Source organism: Penicillium vulpinum, assembly GCF_028829585.1.
Source record: "Penicillium vulpinum strain IBT 29486 chromosome Unknown utg000001l_segment0_segment0, whole genome shotgun sequence".
In the NCBI taxonomy this organism is placed as follows: Eukaryota; Fungi; Ascomycota; class Eurotiomycetes; order Eurotiales; family Aspergillaceae; genus Penicillium; species Penicillium vulpinum.
In genome coordinates this window covers 4,005,542-4,031,964 of record NW_026643241.1, presented here as the reverse complement: position 1 = coordinate 4,031,964, position 26,423 = coordinate 4,005,542, and the positions used below count along the sequence as shown (strand labels likewise).

The window sequence follows — 26,423 nt, the reverse complement described above, 5'->3', positions numbered from 1 at the left end:
GATAATGTATCTAACTGCATTACTGTAAGAGAAGCAGAAACACCAAGTAAATCTTTATTGCAGAGCAATATGAAGAGAGGGTCCTCTCATCACCTGCACAAAGAGCTGCTTCGCCTTGATTACCCCTCACGAATGATGGGGTATAGTTCACGCAGCTAACGCCTCACTTTAAGAACTATGAGTTAACGATAAGAGACTTCATTAGAAATTATGAAGAAAGAATGAAACGCACTGACGTACAACGCAAACCCTTCCAAAGCAACCAGACCGGAAACAACGGTTGGCGCCTGGGCACCTTCCTGTGTGGGGCTTACCCATCGGGTACCCCGCACATCCTCCGGGGCTGAGCCTGCAACTAATATGTGTATGTGATTCAGTCACTATAACATACATATGCGGCGCTGGATTGAGGGGATGAAGGCAAAGGAAATGCTGTCAGCTCTTGAATGGGGCGCTTTTAGCATAACAATGGAATTCGTTGGCGGAGTGTGGCCTACGTGTACCAATTAAATTTGTCCTGCGCCCGAGAGTTTACCCAGGTCCATGCAAGCTCTACGGCGACTCTACCATGGGGTTTAACTCTTCCAATCATCTGTACGATCACCACCAATATTTCAACAATCTTATTCTTTTCAATAAAATAACCCTGTGAGGTGCAGGTGCGGCTGTAGCTGTAGGGGGAAAACGTGACCTTCCGTCACGCACATAAGTTATGTGCTCTCGAGGTCTATTTCTCCTCTCTCCCTCCCCCTTCTTCTGAAGTTTTGCATGTTCCGTACAGCTGCTGTTTCTCCAGCTTGTTTGGCACTTGAATTTATATTTTTATTGTGACAAATTACGAGAGTATCATGGGGGAAGCTGACGATGCCCTCAAAGACTTCATCGACGGTATACCAGATGATAAGCTGACTGGGATCAGCAATCATACCTTGCACAGTGATCAGAACTACAGGCTTGATAACCAAGGAGTAAGCCAACGGCGGTTTTGAGTGCAGCCCTTCGAGTCTCGGGTCAACAAGGCCCAGTCGAACGGTCACCTGGTGCTTAATATTGGTTTCACTAGATCAGACGAATGTGCAAGAAACTAATCATTCAATGTTATCTCCCGCTAGCTCACATCCGGCGATCCCCAATACTACAACCTTCAAGTTCAAGTAAACTCGAGCCCGAGAATCAAGTCTCTTAAATCCAGTAAAAAGAGGGGGAGCCGCACGGGTACCACTGTCGCCAAACTCCTTGTCCCAGTCAAAGATACCTGGTCGGCCAAGGAAATCCGGGAGAAGCTTGGGAAAGCCATAATGATTTAAGACTTCGTCGTTTGGGAGCCAATCAAGGCAAAGTGCGGCTATCAATAAACGGGTGAGAGCAACAGTCCCGTGGCCCGTTGCATTTGATTCGGAGAACTAATACTCATGAAAAGGATGAATGTAAGAAGTAGAAGACTCTTATTTGATATTTGGGGGTTTTTGTGGCGCACAAGTCATGTAAAAAGCGCATACCGGGACAAGGTAGAGGTGCTTGCCCGCCTATTCTATGACATAAGGCCTCGAGGATTGTCTAGCAGTTCCTGAGCCTTATCAATCCTTTCACACAGGCCCTCAGGGTTGTTTCCAGAGGTGACATCTTCAATCCACTCTCGTATGACCCGCGCCTCGAAAACATTATCGCAACTCCGTACTGCATAATCAAAATCTCTTTCGCGCTGGGTTTTTTCAAATACATCCACCCATCCAGGTTCCAGAGCTCTCATCGTATTCATAAAGACGCCACGAAGAAGAGTAAGCTCATAATTCTCCAAGTGCTCTAAGTAAAGATCGCAGGGTTCTCCATCCTCTTCATGGTAATATGTTGTTCGATCGGGCTCTGTGCGTCTAATTGGCCCTTCTAAAAATGCGGGATAATTGCAGGCAGCCCACAAAGGAAGTGCTGCGACACATTCCCAGTCTAAGACAGCAGCCAGCTCTCCGTTGTCTTGGACGAGAATATTTCGGTTGGAAAGGTCATCATGGACGATGATCGATGGTTCAGGGCTGTCTTCAGAGTGGTCCTCATTGGGCTGAAAAACCAATGATAGGAGGTTTTTCAGCTTTCCAATGATGTCCAATGTTCTTGTGGCATCTTCCTTCCTAGCTTCCTGCTTACGATCAAGATCACTTGATGGTAAACTAGAGAGCTTTGATTGATAGTTCCTTTCCTCTAGTACCAGACGGGACAGCATCCAGTCTTTGCTAGAATTGAATGGCCCCCGGTGAACATCCTCATGAATACTCGGCCCCCAGAAAAAGTCCATTGAAACGATTCTACCCACGTCGGGAGGGCCTGGGATTTTCGATTCATTCAGGGCCGATGCGTTCGAACATACTGAGCCCTCAGCAGGCCAAATAGCTTCATCTAGCCGGGAGCCATCGGCAGTACATGGCTTTTCATAAATATTCCCAATCCTCTGGAGTTTGTTCTGAAAAAGCTTAGCGGAGTAAGCTGCGAATTGTTTGACCAAGGTCCTTTTCGTAGGAAATGACAAAGAGTGCCATGCATCTGCTAAAGGCGTCCCCGACGCTTTAGTCATGAGGATCCATTCAAATCCAATTGAATTCGCTCGGGAAGTTTGGTAAGCGAGAACCCGAGGAATCGGGATATCTGTGATATGGGAAATCCAGGCCATGGTCGACACTTCGCTCATAGTCTTGTAGTACGGATCAACTGGCAACGCCACCCGCATAACGAAATCCTGATCATCGACTTTTGTGACATAAATTTTGTTCAAGCCACCTTGGGCGAGGAAGGACACACTCACTGTGCTTTCTGGGCGTAGCGACTGTATTGTGTGTTCGATTTTCTCAAGATCGGGTTCCATTGTCCACTCAGGCTCTAGGCCAAAGAGGTGTTGAACCCAGACGACGCCCTGAAACCGGTCCTCTAGGGAATCTTTCATCGTGGGGGGAGATGCAGTTTTCCGTAGCTATGATTTGGGTATGGAAAGCTAAGATGGGGTGGGGAAAACGGGTGAGTTGAGAGTTAAGGTTTAAGAGTACGCGTGGGTCGCGACCCGGAACAAGTTAGGCAAGCTTAGGAGTCACCGCTTTAGAACTGCAAGACTTTCTGCCGTAGCACCGGAGCAGTTCATTATTGGTGGCATCTCACCGCCCTGGGCTTAATCCGATGCCTCCAGGGCTGCTTTAAACGGTAAACCTACCGTCTACGTAATTGCACCAAGCGGCAGAATAACCAAGGAAACGATGAGTCCGTGATGGCTTTGTCCAAATTCAAGCTGCATAAAGGCAGCTAACGCACTACCCCAGTCTCTATAGCTGCTGCTCCCCCCCCAGTCATCATCAACGCAGACCAACGTTTCTCCGGAATTTGATCACGGCCATAATTTGTCGGCTCTTGCTAGACCTTCCTGTAAAAGGTGATCACCCGACTCATTGCTGCGTTATAGAAGGCAGATTAACAGGTGTAAACCAGAATCAGGTTCTCAATTTGTTTGATTTAGTCTATAGGACAAACGACGAAGTAGTAAAGCAACAAGGTATGGCCGTATTGTTGCATCAACGTCATGCTCTGCTAGTCACTAGCAGCCGTGCTAGCAAGGCTTTTGAAGACAGAATTTCATGTTTCTCTCAAGTTTGAAGAATCAACGCCCTTGGTTGATTGAAACCTACTGGATTGGGGCTTGCGCAGAACTCCTGGGGTCTCATTTTGTACAATCAGATTGCAAATGTCAACAGCACTGACTTTTTGTAAAGGAAACATTGATGTCAACAAATGTAATTGCTGCTTTATTTGTTGTTGGAATATAGATTCACCCGTTCAAAAATGTCTCAATTTAAATTACGCACATTCGCGTTAGTTGTTTTTTGGGGGTCCGTGTTCGACACAAGACTTCGTCACTTGGAAAGCTCCGAACGAGAACCAGCACAGCCGTTTGCGGATAATAGCCCGGTGACAGATGGCACCCCTACCGATATGAAAGCTATGGTCATAGCAAACTACCTGGAAGATCTCGGACCACTGAAGAGGTCCCTTAGCCATTCCACCCTGGTCACTGCCTGTCAGCTCGCTCTTGAGGGCCGTGGTCCTCTAGATCTTAAAGACTAGGTTATAGCCACTATTGCCTGGCAAAAAGCCTAGATGCGGCGGGTGGACGGGTCATTAGAATATATGGCTGGGCGGGGGCTTATCATGGATATTGTCGACACAGAACTCGCCAATCAAGCACTAGCGGACCGCCATGAAGACCTCGTGTAGCCTGTGGCTGAAAAGTTGCTTGAGGACTATAGGCTGGATTTTCTATTAGAGCCCCCAATATGAGGCCATGTCCGTGTTCACTTCAATGATGCACAGAGCCGGTTGATTAGAGTTGTGGCTTACAACTGGCTGATGCACCCGGACGAGTTCGATCTTGACCGCGTGTCGAAGGAGATATTTGCGTTCTTTTGTTAGTTTGTTTCTCGCTCTTATCATTAATGCTAAATACTAGTACTACAAAAACTACTACAAAAACTACTACAAAAACTACTACAAAAACTACTACAAAAACTACTACAAAAACTACTACAAAAACTACTACAAAAACTAGACTTCCCACCCACTCGATTGTGTCGTGGGTGTGTCGCCGTAATTGCAGTCAAATGTTCAACAATGGACAAATTGACTGTCTCCTCATCGTCCCCATTTTCCTCTTCTAGGTTTCGAACGACCTGGATCGGGCGGAGGCGGCTGCTCGTTATATTCGCAAGGTCATTACTTGCCATATTCCCCGGATACCAGGTTGGAATTGATGCGTTGAAACAGACTAGCTTCAATTCCTGTCTCAGGTGATAAGTCTGTCAATTGCCGACCAGACGCACGGATTGCTCACAAAGGCCCTAAGTCTTCTCAGTCTGTAGGAAACTTAGGCTGCATGTCATCCACCGAATGATCGCATCCTTGCGTTCCTCGTTCTCGTTTTCATTCTTGCTGGCAAGATCCATTGTCTTACCCAGCTTCACCGTGAGCTCAGGATCTCCCTCTTTCCCTCCTTTCTTACACTTTCCTTTGGAATAGAAGGCTTGGATCACGCGTACTTGACGAGCGCCAAAAATGGAGATCAACAAGGCAGCGATGCTCGGAGTCCCCGAGAAGGTAGGCTGACGGGATCGGATACCAATCATTTGTACTAACACGGAAAGCTTACTTGCGAGTATACTACTATCGCCAGGGCAGTCGAAGCTGAAAATGGCTATCTGTAAATGCGGGTAGGGTATTTCCTGGTCCTCAGGATCTCGAATGCAGAATTCATCTAGACTCAGCGGGCACCACGCCCAGGTAAATGGATAGCTGAGGGTCTATGATTTTTGTAAAAAAAAAAAAGTAAGGGCCGGTTAGCGATTATACATATCCTCTATTGTATATACACCGAGTTTTGATCGAGGATTGCGTAAGGAGGGGAGACTCTGTAGCCGTGGCTGCAGATATTGCGTTCCAAGATCGCAAGATAGATAAGACACGACAGCTTGGAGCTGGATATTGTACGGTGGTATATAGATATTGTCACCGAGCTCGGGGGTTTGAGCTTACTAAAAAAGAAAAGATAGAATTCCTTACGGGTTTTTATATTGTGAATGACAGTAGTCTTTACCGCCTAAGGATCAATCGAGGTTCAATATCAACCTTTGCCATCGTGGGTCTCACCAGCACTCTTTCCAGCAGTCCTTTCAAACGTATTTTTTTTTTCGCCAACGTGGCCTGGTCTATCTAAGATGTGGCGGACAACTCTCGCCTCGCATATCAATTGCTGGCCTCAACAAACAAAACGTGGATTACGTTGGACAGTCGATTACTGAATGTTTGAAGCAAGGATGCTAGTCGAGACCTAAAGAATTTTCGTGGTAGTGGGATTTTAGTGTGTAGTCAATTGCCCAGGGGCTTGGCTACAGGAAAAGGACTGATTATATGCATAGAATATAGGAACACGAGACTCCACATATTTGTCCTGAAAATCTTACCTGTTTAGGGAGGCCAATTGATGACAAGATGACACCCTATCAGGGCATCAGGGACCTAGAAACTCTACTAGTCAGAGCTGACCATCACCCCGGTGGAGCATCGGTTGCCTGAACATGATCGTTCGTTCCTGTTATAGCAGCGATATTGTCTATTAATTAAGTGCTTGCGTGATTGAGTAAATAGAAGAGATAAATGTCAAGCGGAAAACCTCTCTTTATAGACCATACTCTTGCATATTGGACCCATCTAGACTTTCTCATCGGTGTGTTGAGCAGATAGTATTATGTCAAGATAGCCATAATCATCATGTAAGGGTTATCGGCTTATTACCGAAATATAAGACAACAGGCTGAATTTTGCAGTGATCCACACGGTCGGGGCCGCGCGTGAAAGGTGGAACTAGTCAAGTACATAGCGGGCACAAACTTCTAAACTTCTATACAGGGATCTTCAGTGGAACTACTCCGTATACGCATTGGGTATAAGCAGGTTAAAATCACGCAATGTGTGTGCAGCCGTTTCGAGTAGCATCATAGCCGAGATGACCCGCAGCTTCCGTGTACTCCGGTGTCTTTGAGCGGGGGAACCAGTCTGGGGAGGTTAAGCGATATAAGCAATGGTCATGAAGTGCATTGTACCTTAATACAAAGTACTAGAACAAAAGTTGGGGGAATTAAGTTCATTACGTATATAAGGATATATCTCCAGTGGTGATATCCATGACCAGCTCTGGGGATCTCCATTCCCCCATTTTGAGTTTTTGAGAATATAGCGAATCATATGGAATGAAAAGTTGCGGTATTTTCCCACATTGAAACTCGATGGCGTTGGTGGCGCTCCACATCTCCTTTACAACATAAAAATAGGATGGTGTCTGAGGGTAGATAGGATGACTTGTTATGCATATAGGATATATGTAGAAGTGGAAACCTTGTATTCTGCACAAAGTAAGGAGGTAGGATAGTGTTAGATATTACAGATATCATATTACACAGTCTCCCGAGGCCCTTCCGAGGTCTGTTTGCGGTAGTCACATGACCCAGCCAAATCTTATCGGTTGCCCAGACGGGTGCGAACGCCCAGCCAACGCACCCCGAGTCTTTCATTGGCAAGTCGGCTCTCGGGATCTACTGTGGCGTGATTTAAGAAACATGCTCTATATCACTTCAAATGTTCTTTTTACGGAGTAGAGCTTTCTATCTAATTGCTCTTTCCCCCGCAATTAATAACGCGGGGAGAAAACTCCATGTAAAAACGTCTTGTCAATGCGTAAGTATTAAAGTGGTCCTTTAAAGTGGCTCTTCACTGTCTAACACCAATACTGAATTTCCTTTACATAAGACTTGTCCCACATCTTATCGTGGCGTTGGGGGCAGTACATTTCGCTTCCATTTGCCCGGTTGACTTGGACTTGTGGTCTTGTTCCATCCACTTGTCATCCACTTCTACCCATTTCCAATGGATCTCTCTGTTTCCGGTCAGCTCGTTGGATAGCCGATCTATCGGAGTGGATCAACGTCGTACTCCACGTGCTGGAGTGACCAAGCAGAGTTCACAAATAATCGTTAGTCATGGAAATCCTGCTTTGCCTCCCGATAGTGCCGCATTCGAAATGCGCCGAAATTTGTCTTTCTTTATATACCCGCTTCCCACTTTCCCCCCCCATTCTGACCGTAGACTAGCCTCACTTCCATCCACCATGGGCGTCGATAATATCTCTAACGACCATGAAACTGACAAGGTGATGGATACGGAAGGCGAGAAGGTCGCATATGGAGATGTGCCTCCTCCACCCTTTGAGGCGGATATGGTCGGGGAAATGAGTGAGGCCGAGAGGAATGTCTATGACCACGGCATCAAGAAGTTCAACCGTCTCGGTTGGAAACGACTCACCATTGTCCTCATTGTCGAAGCGATTGCGCTCGGTAGTTTGTCCATTCCCTCCACCTTCGCAGTACTAGGCATGGTCCCCGGTGTGATCTGTTGTATCGGCATCGGTCTCATCGCCATCTATACCAGTTACATTGTTGGAATGGTCAAATTGGCTTTCCCCGAGGTTGCCAATTATGCCGATGCGGGTCGGTTGTTGGGAAATCGGTTGGGGTGTGGTCGCTTTGGATATGAGCTCGTCAATGCCATGCTCGGTCTCCAATTAATCTTCCTCACGGCCTCGCACTGTCTGACGGGAACCATCGCATTCCTCGACATCACCAAGAGTGACATTTGCTCGATCATTTTTGCTGTCGTTTCCGCCATCATCCTGCTCTTGCTTGCCATTCCCCCCAGTTTCACCGAGGTGGCTATTCTGGGCTATGTCGATTTTGCATCCATCATCACTGCCATCGGAATCACAATTATCGGTACTGGTGTGCAGGCGACCAACTCACCCGGTGGACTTTCCGGAGTCCCATGGTCTGCGTGGCCGAAGGAGAATGTCACCTTTACCGAAGCTTTCATTGCTGTGACCAACATCGTCTTCGCGTACAGTTTCGCCATGTGCCAGTTCTCCTTCATGGACGAAATGCACACTCCTCGCGATTTCATCAAGTCGATCTGGACCCTAGGTATCACCGAGATCATCATCTACACCGTCACCGGTGCCACGATCTATGCCTTTGTTGGCCAGGATGTTTCCAGCCCTGCGCTCACTTCGGCTGGAACTACCCTCAGCCGCATTGCATACGGTGTTGCCCTCCCTGTGATCTTCATCAGTGGTTCGATCAACACCGTTGTATTCGGGCGCGTGGTTCACGGTCGCATCTTCAAGAACTCTCCCATCCGCTTCATCAATACCAAGATGGGATGGTTGACATGGTTGGCTATCATCACCGCCGCCACAATTGCCGCATTCATCATTGCCGAGGTGATTCCTTTCTTCAACGACTTGCTTTCGATCTCTTCTGCTCTTTTCATCTCCGGTTTCACTTTCTATTTCCCTGCCATGATGTGGTTCATGCTCCTTCGGAAAGGCGACTGGAAAGAGCCCAAGAACTTGGTCCAGGCAATTGCCAACACCGTGATTTTCCTGATCGGTATGGTGGTGCTTGTTGGAGGAACCTATTCCAGCATTGACGACATCGTAAGTTTTTTTTCCCCATCATCTATCTTATGACAGGAATGGCGGTGCTAACTCACTCATAGATTATCAAGTACGACAAAGGAGAAGTCGGCGGTGTCTTCTCGTGTGCTGCTCCCAAGTAAGGCCAATCACTTCCTTATTATTAGCATATCTCAATATGGGTTATGAGCGTGCTCAAGCTCGCGCTTGTACGGAAATCCCCTCAGCCCTGGTTTGGTTTGAGATGGGGAATTCATTTCTAGGCGTTGCATCTTCATGATTCACGATGGAATCATGGAGCAAGCGAAATATGTAGATATATTATAATGTTCTCATTCAATATTCATGATAAAGTTATGTTATTCTTTCCAAGATTGACAAGAGTATGATGTGTTCGAAGACTTCGTGCTTTTGCCCCTGAAGAAGCAAAGGATGAGCTAGTGAGAACGATGAGCTTCAATGCTATTTATAGATATATTGTTTCGCCGATACAGAAAGCCATTAGACCCTGATTGGCCTTGATTCGGATCTCATGGGTATAAATCGGAGAAATATGGAAAAATGTGGGGAGCACATGAAGTCATTCAGGGTCTGCAAGGTATTTTGCCTCGATATTGAAGCTGGAAATTAACGTCTTGAAAACTTTCATGCTCCAAATTCAAACAATCACTTATGGATTACTAGATATTTCCAATGAATGATATGGATCTGGGATAGTATACCCCGTTAAGTATACCCCGTTAACGCTAAGGGATAAGACACTGATTGAACAACGAGAGAGATCGGCAACACCGCCCCATAAAATAGTCATACTGGTGTCATTTTGCGGGATATCTGCGCCTGTAGTCTGATATATAGACTCTATAAGTGAGACAACCTCGGCGACGGCAGTGGCGCTCAAGTATAAAGAGAGGAAGCATTTCAGCATCCCAGTCAAATCCAGAAACATCAACCATCAATCCTCTCAATTCAACCATTCCTACATCTCCCCAACCCAATCTTCCCATCCCCCCAATCCGCCAACATGCAACTCAAGAACCTCGCCATCGCTGCCTCCGTCAGCGCCGTCGCCTCAGCCGCCCCTTCCACCCAGTCCAAGACCTTCGGCGTCGTAGCCATCCACTCCGGCAGTGCCGTCCAATACTCCGCCTTCAACGCCGCCCAGAGCAGCATCTTCGCCGGTCTACCTAACCAGGGTGCCAGCTGCGCTCGTCCAAAGGAGCAGCAGGCCACCTTCTACATTCTCGACGGTGCTCTGTACCTGTATGATCAGTCCGCCACTCCCCAGCAGATCTACGTCGATCGTTCCGGCATGGGTATGTTATCACCCTCAACTCGTAATCCAACTAGGCGCAAATAACTAATTGATATACAGGCCAGGGCAAAATTGGATACACTACCGGTGCTCAGCCAGCTCCCAAGAACTCCGAGCGCAAGGGCTGGACCGAGAAGAATGGCCACCTCCAGTTCGGTGGAAACGATCTGATTGCCTGCCCCAATAGCATTGACGGTGCCTGGAGCATTTGGGCTTCGGCGGGTGTTTCTAACCCTGCTGGTAACTCTGACTGTGTCGGCATTGCTGCTCGTGTTGAGGAGACCTCCAACCCCAATGGCTGCAGCTACACCCAGTAGATGTTACTGTGGAGGATTAGTTTGTAGATTTGTTAAATGTATATACTTTTTACATTGCATAGCCTAGGTGTGGCAAATGCAGGCAATGGTCGCACCTTCTTGGACAAATTGAAGCTTCAAAACATATATCTCGACAATATCATTCTATTGTAGGAAGGGGAGATAAAATCAAGAGCGTAATCTACTCAACTTTAAAAGCATACCTTTTATCCAACAGACTCTCATTGGTATCTCAAAGTAGAAAAGTTAAGAACAGTATTGTAAGAGAATAGTGCAAAATCTTTCCGGAAGGGTTTCTTTTAGACCACAATTTTATTTTGAGTTACCTTTTATGTTAGTATACCGTATAGGCTATTTCCATTGGATGCAAAAATAACGATAGTTAACTATGGTCGAGATATAACGTATTTCACCTGCAAGTTGGACACAAGCGCTACTCCGAAACACATAATTAACTAGAGTAGGACCTCCACAGTACAATTCTGTGAAATACAACTTGACGTGGAAACAACGGCAGCATATATAGTCTTCCTGGTAGCTCAATGCTTCAAAATGTTTACTTGATATCCAGCATATATCTAGCTTCTTTGCAAAGTCTAGAAAGTATTTGTGACCAGGATTGATATATATATATATATTTTAATCTTAGAGCAATGTAATTCAATACCATAATACTGCAGCCTGTCAATCTTCTCAAAATTGACTGTATATGGCGTTGAAAAGCCTAAAGTACCTTTTATATATGTATCCTGTAGAAAAGGTACCTAAAATCAAAACTTTGTATTGGACCCTTGCGGATCCCGCAAAGATACAGGAATACACAAATACAGATTACGAAACGATATTACTAGGTGATTTTCCAGCCAAATATTGCGGTATCAATGCCTGGTACGTATATGGTACCGCCAATGGGGCCAAACCCCTGAAACAGAGCCCCTAAATTCTGACTATTTCAAATTAAAAAAAGAAAACATTTCCCCTTCTCTTCAGGGCTTATTTTAAGTTTACGTATTTGTTCTAGGGCTTGCTTCTGTGTGACCGCAGTATGTTCAATAATTTCCAGACATTCGTCGTTGCCCTCCTGGTAGGCACTACTGCGGCTAGGCCTCTGCAAAGCCCACAAAGCCCAAAGCCCAGCCCATCCTTCGGGCCCATCGATGGTTATGAGCTTATACCTTGAGCCCATAGGGCCTATTTAGGCCCATACTGGACCCCTATTATTTATCAAACAATACAAACATACCAATCCATCGCAACTGCATAATTAATATATTTTTTGCTGGTTTTTTTGGGTATTGAGATTACTATATAGGCTAGGCTGTATATAAACATTTTGAAGCTAGTATACGTGAATCATTATATTCTTCCTCTTCTTCACCTTCTTCTTCCTTTACAAATTTACAAGTAAAGGTATAGAAAGAAATGATTCAAATGATTTGATTTGATTAATAAGATACTAGAATTAGTGCTATATTCATATAATTCCTACTTCTTACCATGATAATTAAATGCTGAGTATACAGGTTGGAACATGCGTAAAATACAGTCATTAATCAGCTACTTTATGTATGCTAAGATGATATTTATGCAGCAAAATGGGCTTTGCAGAGGCCTAACTGCGGCAATCGATCTCAAAATCAATGATGAAGGTAGGTGATTCTATTAATATATCGATTGGTTCGAATGATGCCTGGCATGAAAGTAGAATCTATCAAGAATGCAGCAGCGATTGCGGCCTTCAACACGATGTCGACGTACACATCCAACATGACAGGTCGTATTCCAGGCAAACTTGATGGGACATGGGGGGAGGGCGGTGCCTTATTCCAGACGATGATCGAATATTGGCATTTTACTGGCGACGCTTCCAACAATAAGGCTGTGAGTCAAGGCATGCCCGATATACTAAAAACCAGACCTATTCCGACTGGGCGGAGAAGATCTGGAGTGCCAGTGTTCCGATTTTGAACACCACCAATTGGAGGATTGTCGATGGGTTAAAAGCTGATTGCAAGTCACACCAGGATATGCAATGGACTCATAACTACCATATCTCAGTGGGGCCGCCTATATGTACAACGTGGTGAGTACTCGAGTCTACTCAAATTGGAGACACGTAACGATCGCTAACATGAATAAAGATAAATGGGGAAATATCCAAATGGAATTCAGGAATCGATGGTCTCCTCAACACAAGCTTCAAGCTCTTCTTCCCACAGAGCTACGGTGGCAAAATCATGACAGAGACCAGCTGCGAGATTACCAAAACTTGCAACCGATATCAATAGTTTTTGAAAGGTCTTTTTACATCCGATCTTGCGGCTGTCACCCGTATGGCACCTTATACCAGATCCTCGATCCTCCAAAGATTGCAGGGGTCTGTTGTTGCAGCCGCCAAGCAATGTACCAGCAGAGGCAATGGGACTCTTTGTGGCCAACAGTGAAAGTCAAAATGGGATGGTACTACAAGTATTGGAGGCACAAAGCGCTACCAATCTATTTACCTCTAACCTGGTTGCCTTCGAGCACATGGATGTTGCCACCCCAAGATACGTCAACCACTCCTACTGAGATCCAAAGTGAAGCCGCAGGCGGTACTACCCGGGAGAATGCAGGCAATCTCCTAAGAAGCCCCTTCGATTAAGATGTAAATCTATATTTATAGATGGGAGTTTAGAGTTATTTTCTATCAGATCTAATAAGATAAAAAAAAAAAAAAAAAGATATCCAATCGGGGGTCGAGAAAGCCGACCGACGATGTCCAATCGCGTTGGAGTTTGTTCGGCAATTTTCTCCGAAGTTCAAAAGCCAACGATTCCGATATTTTAAAACACATAACAACATAAAACAGGATAAAAACAGGGTAAAACAAGACCAGTCGCGTGTCAGATCCGCCACTCGATGCATCTAGTTCCCCTCTGGCCCGTTTTTTGCCTGTTCTGGAGGGTCTTTTGGGGTTGACGGTTTTCCCTATTGCCTCCCCCCCTTTTGTGGCCGAATTTGCCATTCCACTTTTCACCGTCGGTTCTCTAGGAACCTATTAAAATTATAGAAAAAAAAAGAAGAAAGAAAAGGAATACCTGAAGAACTCATGTAGGTGTGACAAGACGAGGTCTTGGCACGGATGTTAACTTTCAATAGGTATCTGGACTTCTTTACTCTTCTGTTCCTTGACCGTGATAGCTATCACGCAGACTCATCTATTTTACCAGTCCTTGGTCTTATGTGATCGGATGCGGATCCCCATTGCTCTGCAGCTTGGGCTGCTGGTGTTGCTGACTGCGCTCTTGGGGGTCGCAGCGTTAGCAATTGCAACGGTAGAGAGTCCCCAAATCCGAATGAGAACCGAATCTGATCAATTTTAGTGGTTTACCACCTACAACTTTGTAGTGGATGTTGAGTATGTGCTGCTCTCTAAATATGCAAGCCCAAATCTAACCTTTGAGCAGATCGCAGGGCCTCGAACTCGTTGCGATCACTAAGGCCAGTCAGATTGCTTCAAATTTGGACCTTCTCGAAACAACCTGCAAGACCATCGCGACGCGAATCCTGATACAATCAGCCCTGAAACGTTACTATGCGGGAAATAGGTCCGAGGAGAACTGGACCAATCCTATAGCGGATGTTCAATCGGCCCTTGGTAGTCGGGGATACTTGGACCTTTACCAGGCCATCATCTACTCCAAGAATGGCCAAGGAGGAACGACCCTGCTTAACCAGACAAGTGAATCTGTTCCGGAAATCATCCTTCCATATACGTACTCGAACGGCACTTCTGTGCAATTGGGAGATGATGGACCAGGCTATCCCCCTTCTCTGTATCCGAATATGACTTACCGTGGCGGGTCAAGCGATAACGATCCGACGACCGCCTTTTCATTCCCTGATTATGAGCTTGGATTGAACTCCGCACTGCTTCTTGGTCCATTGAAAGTCAACAACTCCTTCTCTCTCCTGTCATTGACCCTGCCGATTGTCAATAACACTTCAGATACAGAAATCTTGGGCTTCATAAGGTGAGTAGCTTTTCCAAAGGTCGAATAAATGCAAGACATCGAAATTGATCATCCCCAAGTATTGTCGCTAGTGCCGCGAACCTACAAAGTGTCGTTAGCTCGCGAGATGGGTTAGGAAACACCGGCCAGGTCCTCCTCATTGGACCTTCACGACGAGCAAACACCTTCTCTCCCACCGAGCAGCCCGCAACAGCCACATCTTCCGCTCATGCTGCCGCTCTTAGTGGAGCGGAGGTTCACTACGTCTTCGAGCCTACCCCTTTGCCCAGCCAGGCTAGTCGGCACACTGGCATGTCGACCGATATTCCGTTTGTCCTTTCTACATACCCGATGGCTCTAAGAGCCATGTTGCAACCATACCAGACCGTGAACAGAGCCATCAGTGACCTGTCAAGCCGAAATGAGCGAGGGGCGAATGTTGCCGTGGGCGCAGTCCGTCCTCAAAACACACTCGTCGAATGGGTTCTTCTCGTAGAAGAGACCCACGCGGAAGCATTTGCACCAGTTGTCCGATTACGGAAGATTATTCTTGCCTGTGTTCTTGGCACAGCGGGAGCCATTGTCCTCATTGTTCCTCTTCTAACCCATTGGGCAGTTGCTCCTATACGAAGATTGCGTGCAGCAGCCCAAAAATCCGTCGAGCCCGATATGTCACCACATCGTCCTACCTCGGGGCCACAGCAAATTGGGTCGGTAACTGAGGATGAACACGGCGATACAGTTGAGCAAATTGAGGAACTGAATGAGAAAGGCTCCGCTGGCATGTGGGTGAAACGTCTGCGACGTCCCTTGGGGCGATTCAACAGTTCTGCAAGCACGAGCAATTCAAAGAGTTCCCGAGGCTTCCAGATACCGGCCAGGGTCAAAGAAAGAAAACATTGTGTCACGGATGAGCTCACGGAGTTGACAAAAACTTACAACGAGATGTCGGATGAGCTCACAATTCAGTACAACCGGCTAGAGGAGCGAGTCGCTGAGCGCACTAGAGAGCTTGAAAAGGCCAAATTGGCAGCAGAGACCGCCAACGAGAGCAAGACATTGTTTATCGCCAACATATCTCATGAGCTCAAAACCCCTCTCAATGGAATCCTCGGCATGTGCGCTGTGTGTATGGGCGAGGATGACCTGTCCCGGATCAAAAAGTCGCTCCAGGTGGTCTATCAGTCTGGCGATCTTCTGTTGCATCTCTTGAATGATTTGCTCACATTCAGTAAGAATCAAATTGACCAGGCTATCCAGATCGAGGAAAAGGAGTTCAAGTTGTCTGATGTTCGATCGCAATTGGCTATCATCTTCCAAAATCAAGTTCATGAGAAGAATATTGACTTCAGCGTCAGATTTGTTTCTGGTGCAGTGACCGAGCCAAAGGGCGCCATATATCGCGAAAATACACTGGAACGGACCCATTCAGGATTGGGTTCAACACAGTCTGGCAGAATGGCAGACATGGTTCTTTGGGGTGATCAACATCGAATCCTCCAGGTACTGATCAATTTGGTCAGCAACAGTCTCAAATTTACACCTGAACATGGGAAAGTGGAAGTTCGCATTCGCCTTGCGGAGGAACCTTCGAGTCTTGAATCCCATGTGGCTCTGAAAGACACGCCTCGACGCAACTCAAGAATACGATCCCATACCGCCTCAAGTGCCAACTCCTCGGTGCACAGGACTGCCCTTGTGACCGACGGTCAAACCAAAGGACAAAGAGTGTCGCAGTCTAATCTTCGCCAGCTCAAATTCCACTTTGAAGTCCAGGACAACGGCCCAGGTATTCCTGCCCATCTCCACCGGCGTATCTTCGATCCTTTCGTTCAGGGTGACCTAGGATTGAATCGGAAATACGGTGGAACTGGCTTGGGTCTCAGCATTTGCGCTCAGTTATCCCGTATTATGGGAGGTGACATTCTGCTAGAGAGCGAAGAAGGACATGGAGCTCTTTTTACTCTGAGAATCCCCTTGGGATATGTCAAAGAAGTGCCCCCAAGCACGCATGCCTCAAGCATTCCAGGATCACGGACCCCAAGTGTCCTGTCCTTGGAAGAATTTTCCAACACTACGCGAACACCCTCAAACCACGGATCAGTGAGGAGCGAACCTCCTGCGCCTGGATTCGAGAAGTCAGAAATCCAACCACGTTTGGTTGGATTGAGTCAACCATTTTTCACGCCGACTGTTCCATCCCCTCCTACCACATCGTCCGGCAATTTGCCATCCAATAAAAACTCAATTGACAGCGGCGATGGCTCCAAACGGATACGCGTACTAGTTGCCGAAGACAACACTGTTAATCAGGAAGTAGTTCGACGGTGAGTGCTGATGAACTTGTGTATGAGATATTTCAAATGCTAACCTCGATACTAGAATGCTTGCGCTGGAGGAGGTGTATGATGTGACAATTGTCAAAGACGGCCAGGAGGCATATGATACTGTCAAATCAAAGATGGAGAAGGGAGATGTGTTTGATCTCATCTTTATGGACATCCAAGTAAGAAGCCCTTGCTTTCGCAAAGTTATGAAGATGCTAATCAATGCAGATGCCCATCCTCGATGGTCTCGAGAGTACCCGACTTATACGACAGATGGGCTACTCCGCACCCATTGTCGCATTAAGTGCTTTTGCAGAAGAAAGCAACATCAAGGACTGCATGGATTGCGGGATGGATATGTTCATAAGGTTAGTCGATGAGAAGCAAAAAAGCATTCATCTTGATCTGCAACTAACAAAAACAGCAAACCCATTCGAAGACCTGCGTTGAAGCAAGTCCTTAGCAAGTTTTCCACCATCATTGAGGAAACTGAATCTGGCTCTTGAGAATGATACATCATCCTTCACATATACGGAAGAGAGATGATGTAGCTAGCAGCCAGCTAGGCTAGGCGTTTATCTATTCAAGACATACGGTGTACATAATAAGCCTATCTAGGCATCCTACAGCGTTTCAAAAGCTGGCTCGAAGTATGTGATATAAATATGTAAATAAGGCTATGATCTACTAAACAGTTTATCATCTACTCATGTTACTAGTTGTTCCTAGATATTCTGTTTAGATCTCCTTTCTTCCAACCACTTCTTGGTTTTATATCTAGATGGCAGAAGAAGGCTGATGATGAATTGCCACAGAGAAGTCCCCAAGAACGCAACCTCACAGACGGAAGTTGAAGGGAAAATCAGAAATATGGGTGGAAACCATAAGAGTAAATGAAGATATCGCTGGTACCTACAAGCGAAACACTTATAATTCGTTCCTTAAAAACTATGATACTCTCCACCAAAAATGGGTTTTTGGGACTGATTCCATACCCCTTACAAATCAGCCTCTGTACCTATATACCTACTCTCTAGTAGTAACCCCAACTCGGCGTTTTAGCCTAGTTCATACTTCAGTTGGATGGAACATCTGCATAGTCATATGCAACTAGTTAGACTGCAACAGGTTAATTGAACTTTGATTGATTGATTGATTGAATATATGTAGATTTGGACAACTAAGTTTATAAGGGGCTCAATACGCTTAAAAATGTGAGCAGCAATGGGTTTATAGAATGTCAATTAAACTGTGACTTGAACTTTAGTTGTTTTAGAAACTCGGATTCATTAATAACATTGGCAATCCCACACTAGTAGCTTGCAGTGATCCCCTAACTTCTATATATTGTCCTGAATAACCAGATCGTGCATCGTGAATGGTGAAGATAACAGAACGGGAGTAACCTAGTAGGCAATCTCGAAGCTGTAGGTAGGATCATAGTGGATAGCCCAGTATCCATCCCAGATCTTCTTGGTGACAGGTCCAACCTTTCCATCCTTCACAGGCTTGTTATCAAGGCTGGTAATGGGCATGATACCTCCAGCAGTGGTACACATGAAGATCTCATCGGCATCATAAGCGAGTTGGACAGGAACCAACTCAACCTTAATCTCAAGGCCGCTGGCGTGGGCGACATCAATCACACTCTTGCGAGTAACACCCTCGAGAACTCCACGGGCAGGAGTGTACAAGACATTGTCCTTGACAAGAACGATGTTGAATCCGGAACCCTCGGTGAGGTTGGTATCACCGTCAGTGAGGAAGGGGTATTCGGCGCCACGATCCGCAGCCTCGAAAAGACCGCGAACGAGATCACCCCATTGCAGGTTCTTGACAGTGGGGTCAATGCAGCCAGGGGGCACGCGGCGAACAGTGCGTGCGATAATGGCGCTTCCACCAGTGGGCTGGACCTCGGGCTCCATGCACCAGACGTAGGGCTGAATGAACATATAGATACGGTTGACGATATCGCCGGGGCGAGCGCCGCGGACACCCTTCAGTCCACGTGTGACAATGATTTCGACGAACGCGTCACGGATGCCACTCTGTGCAACCATGTCGACCAGGATCTTCTTCACCTCCTCGCGGGGGAGAGGGAGCTGCATGCGAATCTTGGTGCAGCTGGCTTCCAGACGGGTGATGTGGTCATCGAGGCGGAAGAAACGTCCATCCCAGACGGAGGGGACATCGTATGTCAAGTCGCTGTGCATGAAGCCCTGATCGAGGATGGGGATGCGGGCCTCGTGGAGGGGAGTAAGTTCTCCCTCAACCCAAGCGACACCCTTTGCGTAGGGGTGGGTGCTTGTCGCAAGAACGGCCTGGCGCTCCTGGTAGGCAGCGAAGATCTTTTCCATGGTAGCCATGATGACTGATTTGTTTGGGAGTGTTGGGGAGTTTGGATGTCTGATCGGCACAATTGCTTGAGGAGGAAAGTGTGTGAGTAAAGCTAGATATTCAAGCAGATATAAGGACTTTTAAGTGCCTCTGTATGCCCTCGACATCGCGATCGCCTCGAAGGGAAATATCTGATACGATGCTTATGGCTCAATATGGAAGGTGGCCATCGGAGCTGTTTTGCGACGATGCGAGGATCCCTTGCCTCCCCGATCGGGTAATATATAGATCTCCCGATCGGGAAACCAGGTTAGTCATCGGGTCCAGCGGGCCTAGACCCACTCAGGTAAAATCGGTGAAGCCAAGAAAAATATTTGGAGATATTTAATTTTAATTGCAAAACAAAGCCGTTCACTGCTATATTACCCTCTTTACCCCGTTTTTGTTTAGGGGGTTGGATCTCGAAGTAAAAAAAACACATCATGACGAAGAATATTTTGGTTATCGGGTATGTTGACCATTGAGGATGACCTATACCGATAAACAGAACAGTTGTTGATGTTTTGATCAGAGCTGGTGTTGCCGGACTGACGACAGCTCTTTTGCTGTCGAAGAAGTCTGGCTATAGCATCGTTGTTGCAGCGAAACATATGCCTGGCGACTATGACATTGAATACGCATCGCCATGGGCCGGTGCAAATTACATGCCGTAAGTCAAACACATGGAGCCAATTGAAGATTTTATAATGATCCATACCTAATTCATGATTTCAGCGTATCTATCACCGGGACAGACGCCGCGGAATGGGACAAAAACACATGGGGCCCACTTGAAGATCTCGCGAGAAACAACCCTGGAGCAGGTGTACACTTTCAAGGTATAGGGCATATCGCTTTCTATTCGGGTCCCCTTTACTAAAAAGTTGGGATAGAATGTGAGATTCACAACCGAACGAAGGATGTCGGGTCAGCAACAGCTGAATGGTTCAAAGAGCTGCTATCCTCTAACCCTTGGTTCGCCAAGGTTGTCCCAAACGTGAGCTTTAAAAGACCGTTGATGTTTGTTTTTTTACCATGATACTAATTCGAACAGTTTCGGGCACTCCCTAAAGAGGCTCTTGGTCCGGGCATAGATTCGGCCACAGTCTTTACCTCCGTTTGCATCAACACGGCAATCTACCTCCCATGGCTTGTTTCTCAATGCCTGTCCAATGGAGTCGTTTTCAAGCGAGCCGTGTTTGATCATATTCTGGATGCTACCGCATCAGGCGTTCACCCGAACGGCCGTGTTGACCTAGTGGTCAATTGTACCGGCCTGATGGCGTCCAAGCTTGGTGGAGTGCAGGACACCACGGTGGTCCCTGCACGAGGACAGATTGTTATCGTCCGGAACGATGCAGGAAAAATGCTGGACATGTCTGGAACGGATGATGGCGAAGAAGAAGCCTGCTATGTTATGACCCGAGCGGCCGGTGGAGGCACCATCCTCGGCGGGTCTTACCAGAAGGGTAATTGGGAATCTCAGCCCGACCCGAACCTGGCAATCCGTATCATGAAGCGAGCTGTCAAGATGTGTCCTGCATTGACTGACGGAAAGGGAATTGAACATCTGGATATCATCCGTCACGGAGTTGGGCTGAGGCCTGTTCGAGAGGGCGGTACGCGAATCGAAAAGGAGCGCATTGGAGGAGTTTTGGTAGTCCATAACTATGGCGCTGGAGGTGCTGGGTATCAATCCTCGTATGGATGTGCACAGGCCGCGGTCGACCTGATTGACCAGGCCTGGAACGTTCAAGCTAAGCTGTGAAAGCGCTAGTAATTAGACCTAGAAAGATTACATCCTTAATCCCTGTTAGAAAGCATTTCGAGCATTCCTTTGTATTAACAATTATCTCATTTAACCTAACAAAACCTATTGTGACCGATACACCGCTAGGTATGCACCTGCATCAGGTAACTGTGCGAGATAAGAGACACCTCGTGAGGGGTAAAGGGGGTAAATCTATCAATTGCTAATTCCCCAGAGGGTTTATCTTTTTTTGAATTAGTCTAGATGTAGGCTCAAAGGAGAGAGATGTATGGAGTATAGAGTGGGAGTATAGAGAGATAACCAAAGTCCCGAGGCTAGTCCCGAGGGAAGGTCACCTGCTCAGATTAATTCCCTATTCTAGAAGGAGAGCGGGACGTTTACTTCCCTACAACAATACACTAAAAAAGAGAAAAATAGTCTATCTTTCAGCATCTGACGTGATGATTTCTGATCAAGGAAAGAGAACAAATTCACTTGGATTTGCCCAAACAGATTGCCATACATGTGCTTCTTTGGGCGAAAAGTGCGACCGGCGTCGACCGCGGTGTTCAACATGTCTCGGTCAAGACCGCAGATGTGGTGGCTTTGCAATGCCTCTCTCATGGGACCCTAGGCGGATGTGGTCGGACAATCCTTCGGCAGCTGGTACATCCAAAGACCTACCGAATGAGGAGATCGTCACCGACGCCTCCCCCAAGGCTGTCTCCACTGCATTTGCCGCACGGTCAGACTCACCCAAGCGTTTCCGCTTTGTCAAGGGTGCTTCTAGACCAAAGAAGCGTCGCCGAGCCAACTCGCCAAAGGAGCAAGCAAGCCGAGTTGTAACAGAGAGCTCGTCGGGTAGCCCAGAAGTCGTGCCTAGAACCGCACCCCAGCACCTGGAGATATTTGATGACCACCAAAGGGGCAATAGCTTATCTGGCCTAGGTATGTTCAACTTTCCATATACTTGCAATGTTTCAAACATATATGTTGCTTACAACTTCTTAGAACTCCAAGACGCACATTTCTTTGATGATTTCAGTGTGTTTGACTCCATAATTCCTAACATTTTTGCGTCCACTCCCTTTCTCGATATCGACCCACAGGAGACACTGGCAACAGGACCTCCTGGTCTGATGGAATCACCCAAAATGACAATGACACCTCTTTCCCCATCAGACAGGTCTATTGAGCCAGCGTTACAGAGTCTTCCAACTAGTTCAATGGTTCAAAACATTGACCCAATGTTTCGAGATCAAGCAGAACAAAGTGCTCTAGTTGATTTGGTCCCACGAACAATACAAGAACCCACAAATCCTTACGCTTCGGCACGTCTTCAAGCTGTTCCTATGATATCTGAAATCTCATCTAATGACCATGAAAGGCTCCTTGAATTGTGTAAGACTTCTGCATGACTTCCCATTTTATGAGAAGAGATCAAGCTTATGATACCATAGATGACTCCGAATTCTGTGTGCTGCCCCTCACAGGGGACATACCTGGGACAGTGAATCCATTCCGCTGCAAACTTCAAGCATCTCAACGCTCCCGCCTTCTATTTCATTCCATACTAGCACTATGCTGTCAGCACCTAGGCCGTTTGGCTGGCAGCTGGCCAAGTGCAGCTGCTGAGCATCGCCGGAAAGCTGTTCAGTTACTTGAATGCGCATTACAAAGTAGCCCAGTACTGAGCTTATTGGAGCCTATATTAATACTTTTTACTCTCGATGCAAGTCTTTTGCCTCGACCATACATGTGGCTGAATGCTAACCCATGGTCCTAGTGTACCCTCTCCGCTACCGGGAATTGGTCAACTCACCTGATGCGGGCACACTCAGTACTGCAGGCCCATGGTGGCCCAAGTGCATTGACGACACCTCGGATTCGGTCACAAGTCGCAATGTTTATCTGGTAATAACCTGAAAACTCTTTGGCCCTGACGGTTGTGTTGCTGACTATCAAAACAAGGTGGGATGCCACACTCGCCTTGATATCCCGACAGAGTCCTATTATGGACCAGGCATATCTGGACTTTTTAGTGCGATGGGAAAAACAAGATGAATGGTCTTTCTTCGATCTGACTGGGTGTCCCCGAGAACTACTGGTTCACCTATTTCAACTTGCCGAGTTAGCCAAGCAGTGCGAGATCGCCTTATCCATGAAATGGCTTACTTTCAACATGACTCCTATTCAAAAAATAGAACATGAACTGATCGCGTGGAAGAACGACGCAGACTCTTCATCAAGTTCAGATAACTCCAATTTGACCGAAGAAGAGGCAATAAAGCAACTCCACGAGCAACAAGATCGCTACCACTGTGCTGAGGCTTGGCGATATGCATTGCTCCTCTATCTTGAATATATCTTCAAGAGCGATCGCAAAAGACGGTCTATCGGCGTCAGTAGACTGGCACGCAAGACAATTGACCACATTCGGTGCTGCCGACGAACATCCCAAACACAAAAGCAACTTCTTATTCCGGTTTTCCTCGCTGGTAGTGAGACCTCAGATGAAGATATGCGCCATTTTGTGAAAGAATACTGTTCTTACTGGGGTGAGAAATCTCGATATAGCATGTTCAATTCTGTTCCGGTGCTTTTTGACGAAATTTGGGCCTCGGGAAAATGGTGGGGTGCCGTGATTGACAGCAAGACCCGACCTGGTCCTGGTCATGGACAGGGAACTACGCAATTATTATTTGGATAGTGCTGGTGATAGTAATTATATTGTTAACGAGGTTTGAGTCTACCAACTACATCATTCGTTCATATTGGTAATCATGTTCATATTTCAAGTTGTGATTAACACATAATATAGACATCATACACTTATTCACTTATTCACCGATACTTTTGAAAAGGTGGGGAGGTATCACTATAGAAGGTGCAGCAGCGATAGGTAGAGAGACAATTAGCAAACAGGAAGCTAACTCGTTTTGTTCGAGGATACGTGATATATATTGCAGTGGATTCCAGGGAGGCCTGGGACATCACACCAGCACAATTTACCCACGAATCCCACAACTGATCTTTATTTTGAGCAGTTGGAATCTTTGTCTCTACCACTACTAGTGAAATAATTTAATGAAAATCATGATATTTTCTGTAATAAATTGCCTAGCTACAGAATTCATCCTTCTACCACCATCCTACCACCATTCTCGTGTCCTTCCCTCAATCATGCTATCTGAAATGACGCTCTAGTATATACATATACACCCAGGTACAATGTAAAATCAAGCCTTCAAGTGAGCACTCCTCCAAGCGGAGTATAATTAGCAAGAAACGCCAATGAATTCCTTGGAGACCTCAATGTAGACGAGGTCGTTGTTGGTGCCCTCGTAAAAGATTCCGTATCGGTTACCGCCGAGGTCAATGATATCGGAATAGGCCATTGCACCAGCCTGGAAGACGACACCAGCAGACCAAGTCTTTCCATCGTCGCAGGAGTAGCGGACTGTGCCGTTGCTTCGGCTAGTCTTGCTGTTTGCGTTGGTGAACAGGAGAATCTTGGAGTTGGCGGAGCCCTGTGCCGCATCAGGGTAGGCTCGCGTAATTGCTCCATTGTTTCCTGGATCAGGGAGCTGGGTCTCTGAAACTGGGACTGTCCAGTTCGCACCACCATCGGTTGAGGTTGCCACCTTGCGGTATCCGCTGCCGTCACTGGGGCGCGAGTTCATCATCAAAGTGCCATCGGACAGCTCGACGACTTTGTTCTCGTCCATTCCGGTGCCGATGACATTTCCCTTCTGCCAAGTAGCGCCACCATCGTCGCTGAAAACGCTGTAGGCTTGCGAGATGATGTTACCGCTGGGTTGGACGACTCTGCCGAGGAACTGCTGAACCAGGCGGCCGGCGTATGTGCCATATCTGATCTGAATGCCTGTTCCAGATGAGGCAAACAGTCCAGCGATTCCACCGACATTGGCAACTCCGTTCACAGTGCTACCCAGGGGCTTGATGGCCTTGGTAATAAGAGGGGGTGCACCAAGAACGCTCGATGCAACAGGAGGTAGAGAGGGCTGGTTGGTTGGGTCGGTGGACCAGCTAATTCCCTTATCGGTCGAAACCGAGACTTCGGCACTAACGATACTCAGATTGGTATCGTCGTCTCCGACAACGCCACCGAGGTATCCCTGATTCTTCGAGAAGACATGGAAATTGAAAACCTTTCCAGTCTTGTAGTCGGACACGTAGCTTGGGTCACTGAAACCGTACTGCTGGAGGGTCGAGGTCCCGGCTTGACCTTTGGCGATGTATGTGGGCGCACCCCAAGTCCGGCCGCTATCAGTACTCCGTCGCTGCATGATGGAGTTCGGGGCGGGCGAATCACCTCCATTGGGGCGCCCGTCATACGAGGCTAGGATGATACCATTCCACAGGTTGACCAAGCCAACAATTCGGTAGTACGGATAATCTCCGACACCCCTGCTGGCCAGAACCTGTGTGGAGGTGATGTTCACACTCGCTGCAGGGGTTGCAACAGCAAGGATGGCACACAGAGATAAAGCGCGCTTGATAGAACCATCGTTTCCAGACTGGAACAATGTGGAGAGCATATTGAAGTTACTCCACCGAGAATGTTTCAAACAAGTGGTTTTGTGAGTGAAAGAGGAGATATAGAAATAACAGGCTGAGAAGATAATGGATTACTATTTTCCTGGAGAACAGGGATACATTTATAGAAGATTAAATCCGATTAGATTCGGGGTTGATATCTCAATCTGGACAAGGACAATATGGACGAAGGGAAGTTGCAATCTATTGAGTTTGATAGACGGGAAAACATAGTATAGTAGTCTAGTAGTAGCATACCTAGTAAGAGTAGCATAGTAACATTGCATCAGATAGTACCTGGTACTTTTGACTTGGCACACGTAAGCTTCCCCGCAAAATGCCAAAATGCAGATATGGGGAGAGATACCCACTGGTCCCCACTGCCCAGGTGGCTCCGCTGGTTTATCTTCACCATGCTGACTGCATTATCGCAATCTTGTTCCTCTAACCTTGAAGAACATAAGTGAACAACTAAATCAGCCACCCGATGCCACACGGCGCCATGCGATATCAACCCCTCTTCATGACCCCACAAGATATCTTAATGCGATCGCGAGGATCCGATCGGAGATCCGATCGCGTCGCAAACACAACCCGATCGGGTCCAATATCAACGTATCAATCCCCACACAAGGTGGGATAGGCAGGCATCTACAGCAATAAACCGCAGTACTTAATAACTCTGAAAATTCGAAATAATAATGGAGAAATACTATTATTCATAGCATTCACAGTGA

The 26,423-nt window shown here is 46.8% G+C and overlaps 13 protein-coding genes across 13 annotated transcripts; 8 read left to right on the top strand and 5 right to left on the bottom strand.

The window, feature by feature from the left end:
* Positions 1-147: 147 nt before the first annotated feature.
* N7479_001459 (uncharacterized protein) lies at positions 148-464 on the bottom strand (the record flags this gene model as incomplete). The annotated part of the gene is made up of 3 exons (XM_057249156.1): positions 148-166; positions 241-349; positions 392-464. 3 exons carry the CDS (start codon positions 462-464, stop codon positions 148-150), a joined length of 201 nt encoding a protein of 66 aa, XP_057113588.1.
* A 1,067-nt stretch (positions 465-1,531) lies between these two features.
* Positions 1,532-2,932, bottom strand: N7479_001458 (aminoglycoside phosphotransferase family protein; the record flags this gene model as incomplete). The annotated part of the gene is made up of 1 exon (XM_057249155.1): positions 1,532-2,932. The coding sequence occupies one exon, from the start codon at positions 2,930-2,932 to the stop codon at positions 1,532-1,534; it is 1,401 nt and encodes a 466-aa protein (XP_057113587.1).
* Positions 2,933-3,816: 884 nt separating this feature from the next.
* On the top strand, positions 3,817-4,098 carry N7479_001457 (uncharacterized protein; the record flags this gene model as incomplete). The annotated part of the gene is made up of 1 exon (XM_057249154.1): positions 3,817-4,098. The coding sequence occupies one exon, from the start codon at positions 3,817-3,819 to the stop codon at positions 4,096-4,098; it is 282 nt and encodes a 93-aa protein (XP_057113586.1).
* Positions 4,099-4,868: 770 nt separating this feature from the next.
* On the bottom strand, positions 4,869-5,661 carry N7479_001456 (uncharacterized protein; the record flags this gene model as incomplete). Its single annotated transcript, XM_057249153.1, has 3 exons — positions 4,869-5,327; positions 5,399-5,501; positions 5,621-5,661. The coding sequence occupies 3 exons, from the start codon at positions 5,659-5,661 to the stop codon at positions 4,869-4,871; spliced, it is 603 nt and encodes a 200-aa protein (XP_057113585.1).
* Positions 5,662-7,687: 2,026 nt separating this feature from the next.
* On the top strand, positions 7,688-9,189 carry N7479_001455 (putative amino acid transporter; the record flags this gene model as incomplete). Its single annotated transcript, XM_057249152.1, has 2 exons — positions 7,688-9,067; positions 9,130-9,189. 2 exons carry the CDS (start codon positions 7,688-7,690, stop codon positions 9,187-9,189), a joined length of 1,440 nt encoding a protein of 479 aa, XP_057113584.1.
* Positions 9,190-10,070: 881 nt separating this feature from the next.
* Positions 10,071-10,678, top strand: aspf34 (cell wall protein PhiA; the record flags this gene model as incomplete). Its single annotated transcript, XM_057249151.1, has 2 exons — positions 10,071-10,362; positions 10,422-10,678. The coding sequence occupies 2 exons, from the start codon at positions 10,071-10,073 to the stop codon at positions 10,676-10,678; spliced, it is 549 nt and encodes a 182-aa protein (XP_057113583.1).
* A 1,686-nt stretch (positions 10,679-12,364) lies between these two features.
* Positions 12,365-12,966, top strand: N7479_001453 (Six-hairpin glycosidase; the record flags this gene model as incomplete). Its single annotated transcript, XM_057249150.1, has 3 exons — positions 12,365-12,559; positions 12,595-12,735; positions 12,820-12,966. 3 exons carry the CDS (start codon positions 12,365-12,367, stop codon positions 12,964-12,966), a joined length of 483 nt encoding a protein of 160 aa, XP_057113582.1.
* Positions 12,967-13,911: 945 nt separating this feature from the next.
* tcsB (putative sensor histidine kinase/response regulator TcsB/Sln1) lies at positions 13,912-17,506 on the top strand (the record flags this gene model as incomplete). The annotated part of the gene is made up of 7 exons (XM_057249149.1): positions 13,912-13,995; positions 14,044-14,078; positions 14,128-14,694; positions 14,754-17,000; positions 17,056-17,179; positions 17,229-17,368; positions 17,425-17,506. The coding sequence occupies 7 exons, from the start codon at positions 13,912-13,914 to the stop codon at positions 17,504-17,506; spliced, it is 3,279 nt and encodes a 1,092-aa protein (XP_057113581.1).
* Positions 17,507-18,406: 900 nt separating this feature from the next.
* N7479_001451 (aminotransferase class IV) lies at positions 18,407-19,366 on the bottom strand (the record flags this gene model as incomplete). The annotated part of the gene is made up of 1 exon (XM_057249148.1): positions 18,407-19,366. The coding sequence occupies one exon, from the start codon at positions 19,364-19,366 to the stop codon at positions 18,407-18,409; it is 960 nt and encodes a 319-aa protein (XP_057113580.1).
* A 453-nt stretch (positions 19,367-19,819) lies between these two features.
* N7479_001450 (FAD-dependent oxidoreductase) lies at positions 19,820-21,144 on the top strand (the record flags this gene model as incomplete). The annotated part of the gene is made up of 5 exons (XM_057249147.1): positions 19,820-19,845; positions 19,909-20,046; positions 20,112-20,215; positions 20,270-20,373; positions 20,431-21,144. 5 exons carry the CDS (start codon positions 19,820-19,822, stop codon positions 21,142-21,144), a joined length of 1,086 nt encoding a protein of 361 aa, XP_057113579.1.
* Positions 21,145-21,737: 593 nt separating this feature from the next.
* Positions 21,738-22,544, top strand: N7479_001449 (uncharacterized protein; the record flags this gene model as incomplete). Its single annotated transcript, XM_057249146.1, has 1 exon — positions 21,738-22,544. One exon carries the CDS (start codon positions 21,738-21,740, stop codon positions 22,542-22,544), a length of 807 nt encoding a protein of 268 aa, XP_057113578.1.
* A 596-nt stretch (positions 22,545-23,140) lies between these two features.
* N7479_001448 (uncharacterized protein) lies at positions 23,141-23,836 on the top strand (the record flags this gene model as incomplete). The annotated part of the gene is made up of 1 exon (XM_057249145.1): positions 23,141-23,836. The coding sequence occupies one exon, from the start codon at positions 23,141-23,143 to the stop codon at positions 23,834-23,836; it is 696 nt and encodes a 231-aa protein (XP_057113577.1).
* Positions 23,837-24,404: 568 nt separating this feature from the next.
* Positions 24,405-25,688, bottom strand: N7479_001447 (putative extracellular sialidase/neuraminidase; the record flags this gene model as incomplete). Its single annotated transcript, XM_057249144.1, has 1 exon — positions 24,405-25,688. The coding sequence occupies one exon, from the start codon at positions 25,686-25,688 to the stop codon at positions 24,405-24,407; it is 1,284 nt and encodes a 427-aa protein (XP_057113576.1).
* Positions 25,689-26,423: the final 735 nt, after the last annotated feature.